Raw genomic sequence first — 13956 nt, 5'->3', positions numbered from 1 at the left:
TTTAGGCAACAGCAGCAGCAGCTGAGCCCTTGCCCACTCTTCCTGGGCACAGCGGGATTTCCGCTCAGCAGCAGGTGCCCCGAGGAGCCTTGCCACACTGCCAGGCAGAGTCGGAGCCCAGGAAGTGCCCTGCTGGCCTGACACCTTGAATTTCAGGGTTGGAAACCCTGGTTGCTTTCTAGAGTGTCACCCGTAAGTGCCCGTTCCTTGCATGAGGAAGGGAGCCTGTGAAGTTGCACGCCACACCCCCAGAATCTTCCAGGCTACAAGGATGTGCCTCATGCGATCCTTGGGGACCCATCCAGGGACCCTTGCAGCCCACCAGTGGGTTCCAGGCCATGCCCACGCTGTCCCTCCCAGCTCTGACCCTGCATTCGATTTCCAGCAGGTCTGTAACTCGTAAGCCTCGGTGTCCTCGGCTGTCAAGTGGGTCAGTAGCCCCCCCCCCCCAGAGACTCAAATGTGAAGGCTCCTTGAGCTTCAGAGACCGGAAAGGGCCGCCCTGTGACCTGTGGCTTGTGACATGTTTTAACGGGATGTTTCGGGGGAAAAGTTGGAAGCAGCTTGATGTACCTTGAACCTGAAGTGACTCAATGAAGACTTGTCCCTGGGGGAATCGGGGCCTTGGTTGTGTGGACCGAGGGAGGCAGCGGGGGTGCCAGGGCCTGAAACAGAAACCCCGGCCCCCAGGAGTGGAGTCCTTATGAGGAGATGTGCCCAAGGCCAAGGCCAAGGCCAGACCGGGGCGGGCAGTCCTGAGGCCTGCCCCACTCACCTCCCGTCACAGAGGAACAGACCAAGGCACAGAGAGACGACTCCTTGTCCAAGGTCACACAGCCAGGGAGAGGCAACACCAGGCTCACCCCCGCTGTCGGGAGACCAACCAGGGTCCCAAGTTCCCCTCAGGGAGAGCGTGTCCACGGAGAGCGCCAGAGAGTCTCTCCAGCAGGACGGGACTCCAGCCTTACGCAGGCAACTCTGTGGGGCTCCGTTTCTCAACCCCAAAGAGGAAGAGGGTGGAGTAGTTAGGAAGTTTGCAAACTGCGTTCCGTGGAACCCCAAGGGGTCCCTCACTGTGGCCACGGCTGCTGCTGCGGGCCACCTCCAGCCGGAAGCCCCCCGCTTCTCGGTTACACCTGGACTTCTGTGGAGTCCAGTTGAAGGGTCTCATGATAGACCCTTCAAAAAGGAGAAAAAGGGGGTTGGAGAACCACCGTAGATGGGTGGCTGTCAAACCTGTCCCCGCCTGGGGCTTGGGGACAGAGACTCCCGTCCCCCCACACCTGCTGACTCAGGAGGTCCCAGGCTGAGGCCTGGCGTCTGGTATAACAGACGTCCCTAGCAGGACTCAGTGACAGGGGGTGACATGGGGCAGAGGCCAAGGGGGCAGCACTGAGTCCCTGAGATGCAGTTGTCAACCTGCCAAGGCCACCATAAGGAAGCCACCTTCTTGGGACAGCCCAGGGTCCTGCGGGGGGAGGAAACCCCAGACCCACCCCCCCCACAGCTGCCGCGAGGGGCCTCTCCAGGCCTGCAGAGCAGAGAGCAAAGGGGGAGGGTGCGATGCATCGCCACCTCAAGCCAGCCTCAGAAGACCACAGCACCTCCTGTCCCTGTCCCTAGAGGTCAGAGTCACAGAGAGGGTCCCCGACTTCCCTGGAGGTGCACAGCCAGGAGGTGGGGGCCAGGTGTCAAGGCTGGGTGAAGTGACATCTGTCACCTCAGACTCCTGAAGTGTGGCCCACCTTCTGCTGAGCCTCAGGTGGACCTGCTGTCCTTGGTCAGGAGCCTGTGGCACCCCACGGACACTGGACAGTGAGCCCAAAGTTGGAAGTAAGCCTGCCTGAACCATGTTTGGGGGGCACTCGGGCTTGGGTCAGTCAGACCCCTGTTCTAGGCTCCTGAGGAGGCTGGTCTTTCCACCCCTGAAGCCCGGGGAGCGGATCTGGCCCCTCCTGGCCTCCAGGGCCCTCTTCACTCTCTGGAAGCTCTGAGCTGCCTAATTGCTTGCCCTGGGACAGATCGGAGATGGCAGTCACACCCAGGTTGGCCCCGTGCCTGCACAGGGACAGCTTCCTTCCTTGTTAGGAGGCTGATGTCCCTGGGGGTGGCGTGCAGCCCAAGGTCTGGGCCAGGGAGAGGAGCAGGCAGCCCTGACAGCTGTCACCATAGGGACCAGAGCCACAGAGATGGGGAGGAGAGTGTAGGAAGCCAGGGGACACTGAGGGTGTGTCCGCAGGTGGAGGGTCGGAGATAAGAGGCCGGATCAGGGGCTGCAGCTGGACTGTGAGAGTCCAGCCCAGGTCCCTGTCCCTTACTGATCGAAACCAGCCCGCTGCAGGGAGGGGCTGGGGTGCCAGGGTTCCACCCTGAGGCAGTGCCAAGGGACATGTGACCCTCAGCCTTCACTCCAGCCTCCGTTTCCCCCTCTTTAAAATTAAGGTAAACCCTTCGCTGTTGCAGAGATGAAATCCCAAACGGAGAGAGGTGTCAAGGACATCTAGCCCAGGGCTGCGGGAGACCGAGAGAGGAGGCCCGGGCTGGTGGGCAAAGCCAGGCTCCGCACACTGAGGGGCTCTCCTGAGCGCACTTCCCTCCTCTGTCACTTGGGTCTTCCGGGGCCTTGAGTCAGCCCTGCAGGGAGGACACAGGGAGCTCAGGCCTGCAGCTGTCGATCACCAGGCCAGGGTAGTGGTGAGGCTCAGGAGGCCTGGTGGTGAGGCCTGGCGGTGAGGCTCGGGAGGCCTGGCGGTGAGGCTCAGGGGCCTGGTGGTGAGGCCCGGGAGGCCTGGCTGTGTGCACTGGGATTACCTTGAACCTGTGCAGTGCCAGGCGAGGTCTGACAGGCCCCAGGACAGAGTGCACAGTGAAGGACTGTCCCCCACCAGCTCTCCCCTGTGCCACACGCTGGCACTGAGGTGCCTCCTGTCAACTGTGCTTCAAACGCAGCGGCAGACAGGCGGGTCAGTGGAGGGGCCCGTGGGGACCCTGGGAAAGAAGGGCTCCCCGCCCAGTCCCAGCAAGCAGGCCCAGGCTAGGGGGGCAGCCTGGCGTGTCCAGAGCTCCTGGTTTTTCAAGAAGCCAAAATTGCAATGGGCTGTATCTGATTCTTTCATATTAACAACTGATGTGCGTTGGTGGGGGGGACCCCACGGCTGGGTGGTCAGGACTCACGGCTCCGCCGCCCCATCTGGATTGTCCCCGAGGGTTGCTGGGTGCTGCCGGCCCAGCTCCCCCCTGCTCGCCCACAGGCGCTCACCTGGGCCAAGCAACTCCTTTCCGGCCCCTCGCCCTCGGCTCCCAGGTGCTGGGCAGCAAGGGGCCTGCCCTTGTCTCTGAGCCCAGATTGGAGGCATCCAACGTGACGGCCATCGCGGGGCCACCGAAGGTCAGCGTTCATATTACAGAGCAGGAGCAGGGCTTAAAAATGAGACTCAGCTGTTGGCTCTGAAAGTGCTGACGGGGTTCCCCTGCCACCTCCCAGGGGCAGGAAGATCTGACCTTTGTGGGCTGCTGGGCAGAGCTGGTCTGAGCACTGAGGGCAGGGCAGGGCAGGGCACCAGTGTCCCTGAGAAGGACGGGCACCTCCCACGCTCACTGGCCCCTGGTGAGTGGAGGCCAGGGAGCTGCTGCACAGCTCAGTGCACAGGACAGTCCCCGCAGCAGAGAACGACCCAGTCCCACGTGTCAGAGTGCAGCGGCAGAGACAGCTTGCCACAGGCAGAGAGGACAGGACAGGTGGCGTGGCAGGCTGCCCAGGGGTGCAGGAGGCGCAGCCGGGAGAAGATGGACCCGCTCCCTGCCCCGCCGCCCTGCTCCCTTCCTTTAACCAACCCCAGGCAGCAGGTGCCCGGGCCACTCATGCAGCTGCCCATCTCCTCCCCTCCCAGGGACAGCCACTGGGGTGTGATTATGCCACAGAAACCGGCAAATAAATGCCACAGACTCACGCACTTTGTAAAACACTGGCTCAGGGTCTTGCTAGGTACTAGAGATGGCGGGGGTAGGGTGAAAACAGGCCCAGCTGCTGCCCCCGTGGGCTGGACAGCAAGTGGGAGAGACAGATGTTCAAGTAAGGATCCGACTGGAATCCACCGTGGCTGGGAGAGGTGCTGTGTGTAGTGGTTCTTGAATGAATGAGCTGGTGGGAGCATGAGTGTGTGCGCGCGCGCGTGTGTGTGTGTGTGTGTGTGTGTGTGTGTTGGGGGAGGGGCCACCTTCTCTAGTGACCAGGAGAGGACTCCCTGGAGCAGAGCCCGGAGGACTGTGAGCAGCAGCCTCCATTCAGGCCGAGAGTGGGGTGGATTGGAGGCGGGTGTCGGGACCACCGGGAAACGCAGGACCCCAGGGTGCCAGGCCACGGGGAGAGACCCGGGAAGGTGGGCAGGGCTGGGACCACAGGGCCTGAGGAGGAGCTGGGACGTCACCAGGGTTGAGCGAGTAGGTTCCCAGGCCGGGGCGCTTTGCTTTGTGTCTTAATGACCGTGGGCCCGAGGAGGACGGAATGGGAGGGAGGGTGAGGCAGGTGTCAGAGGTGGCGATGACTCCAGGCGCGAGTCCAGGGACAGGAGGAGACTCCCAAGGGAGGGGATTCAGCCAGGAGCCTTGGACCCCTCGCCCGGCCTCACCACCCCTTGGCCTCAGCGGCAGCAGGGCCAGGTGCTTGGCCACCATTGGAGGTCTAGCCCCAGGGGGCAGTGGCCGATCAGACAGGCACTGGACACATCTGCCACCTCCCTCCAGGGAAGCCTGTTTCTCTGCCACCCCGGCCTAGGCACACAGAATGTCACTTGTGACTGATGCTTTTCTGCCAAGATCCAGGGGGCTCCACTTCTAGTCCCAAATTTTAACCCCAGAGAAGTAGGAGCCAAGTCAGTGGAGCTGAGGGCACCAGAAGGAGCTGTGGGAGCCCTGGCAGGGGTCACAGCTGGGGAAAGGCTCAAAGATTTATATACATAAACATACTGTTTGGCACCGGGGCTGGAACCTAGGGGTGCCTCAACCGGTGGGCACAACCCCAGCCCCATATATATACACATATATATATATTTTTTTTTTTTTTGAGACAGGGTCTCCCCAGGTTGCTTAGGGCCTCCCTAAGTTGGGAAGGAAGGAAGGAAGGAAGGAGGGAAGGAGGGAGGGAGGGAGGGAGGGAGGGAAGGAGGGAGGGAGGAAACCCTTGGTGCTAGACCACGCCTTGTTGTCCCTGTGGGCTGGACAGCGAGGGGGAGAGACAGATGTTTAAGTAGGATCCACAGGTGTGGCCAGTGGTGCTCAGAGGTCACGGGCATGGGGACAAGGGTGCAGCATGCCACCTCCCAGGGCTGGGCCATCAGGAGTGGGGCTGACCCCCGCTCTCCGGGCAGGTGGGAGTCAGGCAGGTGAAGGAGCCAGCAGGTTCCCTCCCCTCCAAGCTCCCCTGCAGGTGACGTCCTGGTCCTAAGACCACTCAGGGAAGCCGACTGTGCTCGCCCTCTCAGGGGAGGTCCTGCCCACGACAGATGGGCCAAACACCCTCGAGAGCACCCTCCAGTCCTAGGATCTGCACGTGCCCCGTGGGGGCCCCGCGAACTTCCCATGACCCTGGTAAAGTGGAGTGGGGGAGGCTCCAGGCTCAGAGTAGCCCCTGGCTCCCTGTGACTGGATCCCGGGCCAGGCCTCTGGGCCAAGGCTGACCTCATTCTGATGCAGATGTCAAGCTGGGGGGGGGGGGGTGAGGAGGCACTGTCCTGGGGCAAAGGTGGAGGAAAGGGGGTGAAGAAGAGGTTTCTCAAAGCCTCTGCCAGGTGCCCGGGTCTGGTGCTTGGGCATCACGCTGTGTCTGCTCTGTCAGCCCAGGGCTCACCGCCACCAGAGCCGCCATCCTGCTGCCGTGCCCTTCATGCCAGCTGACCTGTGAGAGGCCCCAGTGTCTTAGTGAGAGTGGCCTGGGTGTCCCCGATTGTGGAATTCGTGCTCAGATGCTTGGGCTTTTGGGAGATTGTCCTAAAATACAGGCAGACATAGAGAACCCCAAGACACATGAGGGCACCCATGTCTACATCAACTCTATCTGTCCCTATTCTAGGCCTTTGGATCACGCAAAGTCTGTCTCTGTCTCTCTGTCCCTTGTCAGTCTGTCCGTCGTTCGAATCGCACTCTGACCCACGAGAAGGCTTCTAGCTCTGCAGCTCAGCAGGCAGGGCCGACAGCAATTTCCCAGGCTCAGAGAGCAAGTCCCCACTCCTACTCACCATCCCATCTCTTGCCAGGGTGAGCAATCCTGGCCAGCATCTCCATGACAAAGCACTGAGTGTCACTATGTACCAGTTTGAGTAATAAAAACAGGCCTGTCTTCTGACCTAAGGGACTTACAGTGGGGCAAGGTACCTTCCCATGGCAGCAGAGCAGCAGAATGTGCAGAGTGTGTGTGGGAGCCGGACAGTGCCTGTGGCAAGAGGATGGCCACTTGGGGCATGGTGAGGAAGGAACACACCAAACTTTTTAGAACCATAAAATATAACATTTAGAAAATAAGTAAACAAGTGCTTGGATGAATGAGTTAAAACAGTGGACTAAATAGCTGAAGAGAGAATTTATAAAATGGAAAACAGACCTAAGAAAATTATATACCAAGAATGTGATGTAGAGAGATGAAGGAGAAACTATGAAGGAGAAATTTAAGCTGTCCAGTCAAATACAAAAGCCACTAGCCACATGTTGCTTTCTACATTTATATTTGAATTGATTAAAATTAAATAAAAGTAAAAATCAGTTCCTCTGTTGCACAGTCACATCACTGATGCTCACAGCCATGCGTGACTAGCAGCTGTCAGGTCAGATAGGGAAGATCAAGTCACATTTCCATCATCACAGAAAGCTCTGCTGGGCAACACTAGGCTACAAAGTAGCAAAGACAGAATTTTAAAATCCATCTAATGTTTAATTGTATCCCAAAGGGGAGCACAGGAAAAAAAATGGAGAAGAGGTAATATTTTAAGAGACAATGGTTGAGCCGGGCATAGTGTGCACACTTGTAATCTGAGCAACTTGGAAAGCTGAGGCAGGAAGATCGTAGTTCAAAACCAGCCTCAGGAACTTAGCGAGGCCCTGTCTCAAAATAAAACATAAAAAGGGCTGGTGATGTGGCTTAGTGGCTAAGTGTCCCTGGGTTCAATCCTGGTACAAAAGAGAGAGAGAGAGAGAGAGAGAGAGAGAAATATCCCAATAATGAACACATAGATGCAGACAGAATTGATAAAAAGAAATTCACATCTAGCCTCACTGTCAGGACACTGGAACACCAAAGACAAAGAGAAAATCTTAAGGGTAGCCAATGAGAGTGCAGCAGTGAGATGGGCTTCTCTTTAGCAAGAGGAAGACAGGGGACTGTGGAGCAGCACCGTCCAAGTGCTACAAGACAACTGTCAACTCCAAATGGAGTCCCCAGCAAAACTCTTGAAGAAAAGGACAAAATAGAGACTGTTTTCAGACAGATGAAACTTGTAAGACCTTAGCAGTTAAGTACTTTTCATCAAAGAAGACTTTTAATAATGATCTTCAGAAATAAGAAAAATGATTTCAGAAGGAACAAGCAGTTATGATCAGAGAAACTGGTAAACGTGGGTGAATTGTTTTAAGCGATGATTATCATAAAATAATCATGATGACAATATCCAAATTATGGAATTTTTTTTAAAAGAACAGAATTAAAATACTGGACACAGTAGCATGTGGGTCAGCAGGAGGATGGGAATCACTCCTTTAAATAACTCTGACAGTTTAGGACAGGGCATGAAGATGATGATCAGCCCTAGGTTTTGGTAAGTTAAACATGCATAGTAAATTTTAGGAGTGAGCATGAAGTCAGTGGTTCTAGAATTCAAGCCTGCCAGTCACCTGGAGGGCTGGTTAGACAGCTGGACGCCCTCCCTCACCACCCCGCCTTAGAACCTTGGCATGCAGGCCTAGAACTTTCTTCCCTACCAAGTTCCCAAGATCTGTTGCTACTGCTGGTCCAGGGACCACACTTTGAGAACCACTGCACTAAAAGCAGAAATAGTTTAACTCCAACTCAATGGAACAGGGGGAACAGCTAAGACCCATCTTCAGTTCAGGCCAGCCCTGTCCGGGAGACACAGTGGCAGTCACAGGTGTCATTTTAGATCTTCTGGTAGCCACATTAAAAAGTAAGAAGAAACAGGTGCAGTGAATGTTTTTGTTGTTGATGTTGTTCTACTTAGTTGTACCTGACAGCAGAATGCATGTCCACTCAACGTACACAAATGGAGCGCAACTTTTCAATGCTCTGTCCGTACATGGTGTAGAGACGCACCATTTGTGCAATCGTACGTGTGCCTAGTATAATGACGTCCATCTCATTCCACCATCTTTCCTACCCCATAACCCCTCCCTGCAACGAATCTTCATAATGTATTTCACTTACAACCAATATCTCCCAAAGGCCGTTTCAATCAGTGATTGATGTAGAAATTATGAATGAGATACTTTATAATCTTCCCCGCCCCCACCCTGTGTCTTCAAAATCCAGGGTGTATTTGTACTTACACAAGGGCTCTGAGGACACAGCTCTAGCCCATAAGTGACAGAGAGATCACTTGCCCAGGATCCTCCAGCTGATAAGACCTGAAGCCAGCAGGGCCTCTCCTCCCCCAGAGCCCACCTCTGAACCTCTAAGCTGGGGCTTTCTGTAGGGGCTTTTTGGTTGGGTTTGGTTTTTGCGATAGTCGGGTAGTCATTATTCTAGGTTTTGCAGGCCACACCCCTCTGCCACAACCACTCAGTGCTGCCACCACTATGGCATGAAACCTGCCTTAGGCAAAACTCTAAGTAGAAACCATGCAAAGGACTGGATTTAGGCTTGGGGTTGGAGTTTGCAGACCCCTGTGCCGGACCAGCACCGCTCTGCGGGCCCCGGAAGCTGTGCTATTATTAGCTGTACTTGGGGTCACTAATATTTTGTGGTGCATGCACAGACCCCCTCGTCCCCAGGTCCCCACAGTCCTCCCCATGTTCGGAAGGATCCAGAGCGGACACCTCTCGGTGACACTTCCTCCGACTCTGCCGGGGGCTCCGTCAGCCTCTGACTCCCCAGCCCCCACCCGAGCAGCCGGCCGTGAACATGAGCTATTGCCACTCTGGGGACCGAGGGTCGGGGAGTGACGGAATCCCAGGCACAGAGGCTGGCACCCTGATGCCTGCATTTGGGAAATTGTCCTTAAGTAAGTGTTTATGACCCCAAAGACACTGTCCCCCAGTCCTTCTGTTGCCCCTCTCCTGGGCTGGGCGGGCGCGGGTGCTGAAGGGCCGTCTTATGGAGAAGGCCAAAAGTGGGGGCTGCAGGAGGTCAGCCTGGCCCCAGCGCTCCTGGCTCTGGACTCCATGAGCGAGGGCCGAGTGAGGCCAGCTTGTTCCTAAGTGGCCGCCGCCCAGGCCAGGCTCAGAGCCACCCACACAGTCGGCACACGGCCCTTATCTGTCACCCCCACCCCTCCTCCCTCATCCTCCCTTCACCACTCTCCCCCAGCGTCTCCCCCAGCCTGCCTCCCCCTCCCCCTCTTTCCCTCCTCATTCCCCCCACAGCCCCGCACTGGACCCCCTACACACCACCTGGCCCCAGCTGGAGTGTAGCTGGGCAGAGGAGGACCAGGGTCCCCGCTAGGCACCTGAACAGAACTCGAGACGCATTTTATCCCAGAAATGCATGGGGCTGAGGCCACTGCAGCTGCTGGGTGTGTCCCCAATGTGCCCAAGCCCCAGGGAGGGGCCCCTGATAACCAGAGCCGCCATCTTGACCTAGGGCTCCTGTGGCTTCATATTCAGAATTCAAAATATTGCTGTCAACCCTGGAGGCAGATATTGTTATTATACCCATTTTATAGATGAAGAAACTGAGGCTTTGTGAAGTTTGCCCAAAGCTAAGTTCTCTTCAGCCCCAAAGCCTGGTCCAAATGAAAACGACGAAGACCACCCACGTCTTGCAATTCTGAGTGACCAGGTTCAGCCACCCTGCGTGTATCATTTCCCCCAGAAGCCTGTAACAGATGTGGAAGGCCCTGCCCGGGTTCCCGAGGTCCAACCCTGTGGAACTTGGAGTCCTGGCCCTATTGGAAGGACTTCCCTGCAAGCCACGCAGCACCAGCAAGAGGGGCCCTGAGCCTGGGCAGCCCGTCAGAGCCCTGGGCCCAGGGGCGGCGGCTGTTGTGGCCACATCACGGGGACACACATACGGCAACAAGACTGCCCAGGGCTCTGTGCCCCTCTGCCATCTCCCAGGTTGGAAAGAGGCCTCCAACCACCCAGGAAGGGAATCCAATAAGGCCGGCCATAGCCTCTCAGCCCCTGTGTGCCCCAGCAGCCCAGGGCAGAGGAGGGAGGCAGAGAGCAGGGCTGTGCTGTTCACGGTGGGGAGACTGAGGCACGAGGCCCTGGGAGGAATCAGCCCGGGGAGATGGGCTCCCAGATGCGTGTGAGGTCACCATGTGGGCACAGTGGCTTTCAGAGTCCCTCGAGGAGTATGAATCAGGGAGGGAAGGCGCTGGGGAAAAGCTGTAAAACCTGGGAGAGGCTTCTAGACCGTGGGCTTTTCTGGATTTCAAGCATAACACAGCTTGATCATCCCTAATCCCAAATCCAAACTATTCCCAGATCCGACCTGTGTTGAGTGCCCAGGTAATGCCACAGATGGAAAATCCCACCCGGTGAAACTTTGCTCCATGCACAGAGTTAAGCAAAACATTGTATGAAGTCACCTCAGTCCCTGTGTATAGGGTGCACGCGAAACAGGACTGAGGCTCACCTTTAGCCCTGTGTCCAGCCCCAGGGCCTCTCATTATGAACGTGCAATATTCCAAAGGCGAAATTCCAAACACACGGCTCCCAACGTTTCAGATGAGGGATACTCAGCCCATCCCCGATTGTTGCAAAAAAACTTTTGGAACAGAAAATTAGGTGTGTGCTCACAGACCCTCCCAACACGTGTGTGAACTCACACATGCTCGTACTCGGGCACAATTACCCATCCCGCCTCCAGAGACCGACTCCACATCGTCCACTGGGAACTAGGGACACATGTATACTTACGGGAGCATAATTATGGTGCCTGCAAGTTTTTCCCTTTTTCACTTGGAAACAGAAGATGAACGTTTTCCCACGTCAAAAATATCCTTCCATCACGGACTTTCAAATTAACTGCATTGATTGCGTGAATTCCAACCCGAATGCGCATCGTTCATTCAAACGAGCCTCCATTAATGACCAGGTCACTGCTTCCTGGCTTTTAATCTTTCCATATTTTTTCATAGTCAGACTATGCACGTTTATTATGGAACTTTGATAAGAACAAAGGAATAGCGGGCAGAAAAAGCCTGTTCTCCCCAGCACCCGGTACCTCGCCCTGAATATGGGTGTGCCTTAGGGACCCACAGTTTCAGCTGTGCCCTGTTTGTTCTGATGAATAAGCATTTTTACATCATTATAATGATTTATGACATAGCATGTTGGGCAGGGGTATTTCTAATCAGGGTTGTGTTTTTAATGTTTGCTATTTCTCCTGGTGTCCAATCTGCCCCACCCCTTTTTTAAGCCTATTTTAGAGAGATTTCTGGATGGATGGGGTCCATCCGACCTGCATCTTACGTATTTACTGGGATCGTCCCAGCAGACAGATTGCAGAGCGGGGCTGGGGTGTCGATGGAGGGACTTATTTCTTTTCCTCTCCGTGAGCGCCACTCCAGACACTGGCGTGAGCGTGTTCGGGGTGGAGCCCGGTCACATTTCTTCCCAGAAAGTAAATCACACCCGTTGCCCAAAGATAACGGCCGCCGTGTTGTTTACAATAGAGAAAAATTGGAAACGGCCCCTGTGCCCATCCATAGGAAGCAGGTGCAGTCAATGACAGGGGACCCTTCCAGTGAGTCCCCGGCCGTCCCAAGGTGCTGCAGCAGGTGTCTGTTGTGAGTGACAGCCTCAGTGCTAGTGTGTGTGTCTGTGGGGGGGGCACGTCTGTGTCTCCCAAAGAAGGTTGAGCTCAGCGGTCACAGCTGCTGCCTCCGGGTGGCAGGGAGGTCCCCACTCCTTTCTGAAACCAGTTCTTTATTTTTCTCATTTTCTTTGGAGGGGGCCGAGATGACTTTTGTCATGGGGGAGAGATGGCAGACACAAACCGACCAAAGCCATTTTGATGTGGAAGACCAGAGAGGCGCGGGGAAGAGAGGCCTGCCCAGCCGGTCCCTGCGGCCCTGTCCCCAGCGTGGCCGCGTGTGCTTGTGTGTTGCAGACTCCGACAGCCAGTGCAGCCCCACGCGGCAGAGCCTCAGCCTGTCGGAGGGCGAGGAGCAGGTGGACAGGCTGCAGCAGGTGGAGCTGGTCAGGAGCACGCCCATGTCCCACTGGAAGGCGGGCGCTGTCCAGGCCTGGCTGGAGGTGGTCATGGCCATGCCTATGTACGTCAAGGCCTGCGCGGAGAACGTCAAGAGCGGGAAGGTAGGCAGCTCTGGCCCACCGTGGCCCGGCCCACGCCCTCTCACCAGCTTCCCCCGTGCAGTCAGGAGCAGGGCCGGTCCAGGGGCGGCCACTCTGTGCTGGGACGCCGGGGTCCCTGCGAGGTCAGCGTCTCCCTTGCAAAACACACAGTCTTTGGGGACCTCAGCCACTTTACCTTTAAAATGGGGCCAATCTTCCTTGCCTGGTGGGAGGGAGGTGGGACTGGCTGGAGGGAGCGACCCAAGCCCTGTGGTCGCGTCTCTCATGATGGGCAGCAGCCAGGGAGGTTGCGGGGAGACTTTGGTGTCTGGCTGAAAGGGGAGGCCAGCAGGGGGACAAGGGGTGGGGCCCTCTCCAACAGACCCCTCCCCGTGGTCCCAACCAGCAACAAGCAGGGCCGGGGACACCCCGGGCACCCAGGACAGTCCCTGCTCCCCGCCCTGCCCCCCCCACCCCCCCCACCCCCACCCCCGTGCTCAGTGTCCCCTCCCGGGAGCAGGTGCTGCTGAGCCTGAGTGACGAGGACCTGGAGCTGGGCCTGGGCGTGTGCAGCTCCCTGCACCGGCGCAAGCTCCGCCTGGCCATCGAGGACTACCGCGACGTGGAGGCGGGCAGGAGGTGAGTGGCGCTCGGGCAGGGGCGGCCGTCCACCCGGCCACAGCACACAGCCGTGGGGCATCGGGGCTCCGTGAGCTGCCCCAGGTGGGGTGTCGGGGTGTGACCGAGAGGCCCAGCCACACCCTGGTCACTGCACGGAGATGAACATGCAAGGAAGGTGGTGCCCGCTCCCCAAGCGCCCAGGACACCCCACTGCGGGTCAGGGTCCCGGGCACTCTCCGCTTCCCCGACCAGCGACTGGTCTGCAGAATGTCTGCCTCCCCTACCTGCAGCTCAGACCTCGGCTCTCACCATTGTGAAGTGAGGACAGCTCCGCTCTCCCGTTCCAGGGCGGGGGACAACACAGGGAGGTCACCCCCCAGAGGAGGAGGCGCCCGGGGGGCTGGCCGCCCCTCCCATCAGGTGTCTTCCCCGGAGCCCACCTGCCCCCCCCTGTTCACCCGCCCGGCTTCCTGTCCCCTCTCTCCTGAGGGGCCCTTCGCTGACCCCGCAGCACCAGGGAGAAGGGAAGGACCCCCCGTGGGTCTCAGCCTGCGGAGGGGGAGGACCGGGCTTTAAATGTGACACTTTCTGTTTGCATAATTATCTCCTTCACTGGGCCCCATCATTTTTGTGCAGTTAATTAATCAAACCTGGTGGCGTGTGCTGCTGTTTGCAGAAGCAGCTTCATGGGTGAAAGAGACAGGGGCTGGGGGTGGAGAATCCGGCTGGTCTGCACACAGGAAAACCAGGTCCTGTGTGTCCAGGAGCGGGATCCTTGGCCTGGGGATTCTGAGGTGGCGGGAAATGCCGAGACCGGGTCAGAATCTAGAGCTGCCACTCTCAGCAAGCATCCAGAAGGCGCTGGGTCTTGAC

The 13956-nt window shown here is 57.3% G+C and overlaps 1 protein-coding gene across 1 annotated transcript in view; it reads left to right on the top strand.

Moving 5' to 3' along the window:
• The window catches only part of KAZN (kazrin, periplakin interacting protein), a 346502-nt gene that overhangs the window by 318494 nt on the left and 14052 nt on the right, over positions 1-13956 (top strand). The window contains exons 10-11 of the mRNA XM_081307588.1: positions 12278-12483; positions 12983-13101. Coding sequence (XP_081163714.1) covers positions 12278-12483; positions 12983-13101 — 325 coding nt within the window. The remainder of the gene's footprint in view (positions 1-12277; positions 12484-12982; positions 13102-13956) is intronic.

This window comes from Spermophilus citellus (genome assembly GCF_964194105.1).
Source record: "Spermophilus citellus genome assembly, chromosome: 9".
In the NCBI taxonomy this organism is placed as follows: Eukaryota; Metazoa; Chordata; class Mammalia; order Rodentia; family Sciuridae; genus Spermophilus; species Spermophilus citellus.
The sequence above is the reverse complement of the archived record's forward strand: the minus strand, read 5'-3'. Positions and strand labels throughout refer to the sequence as shown.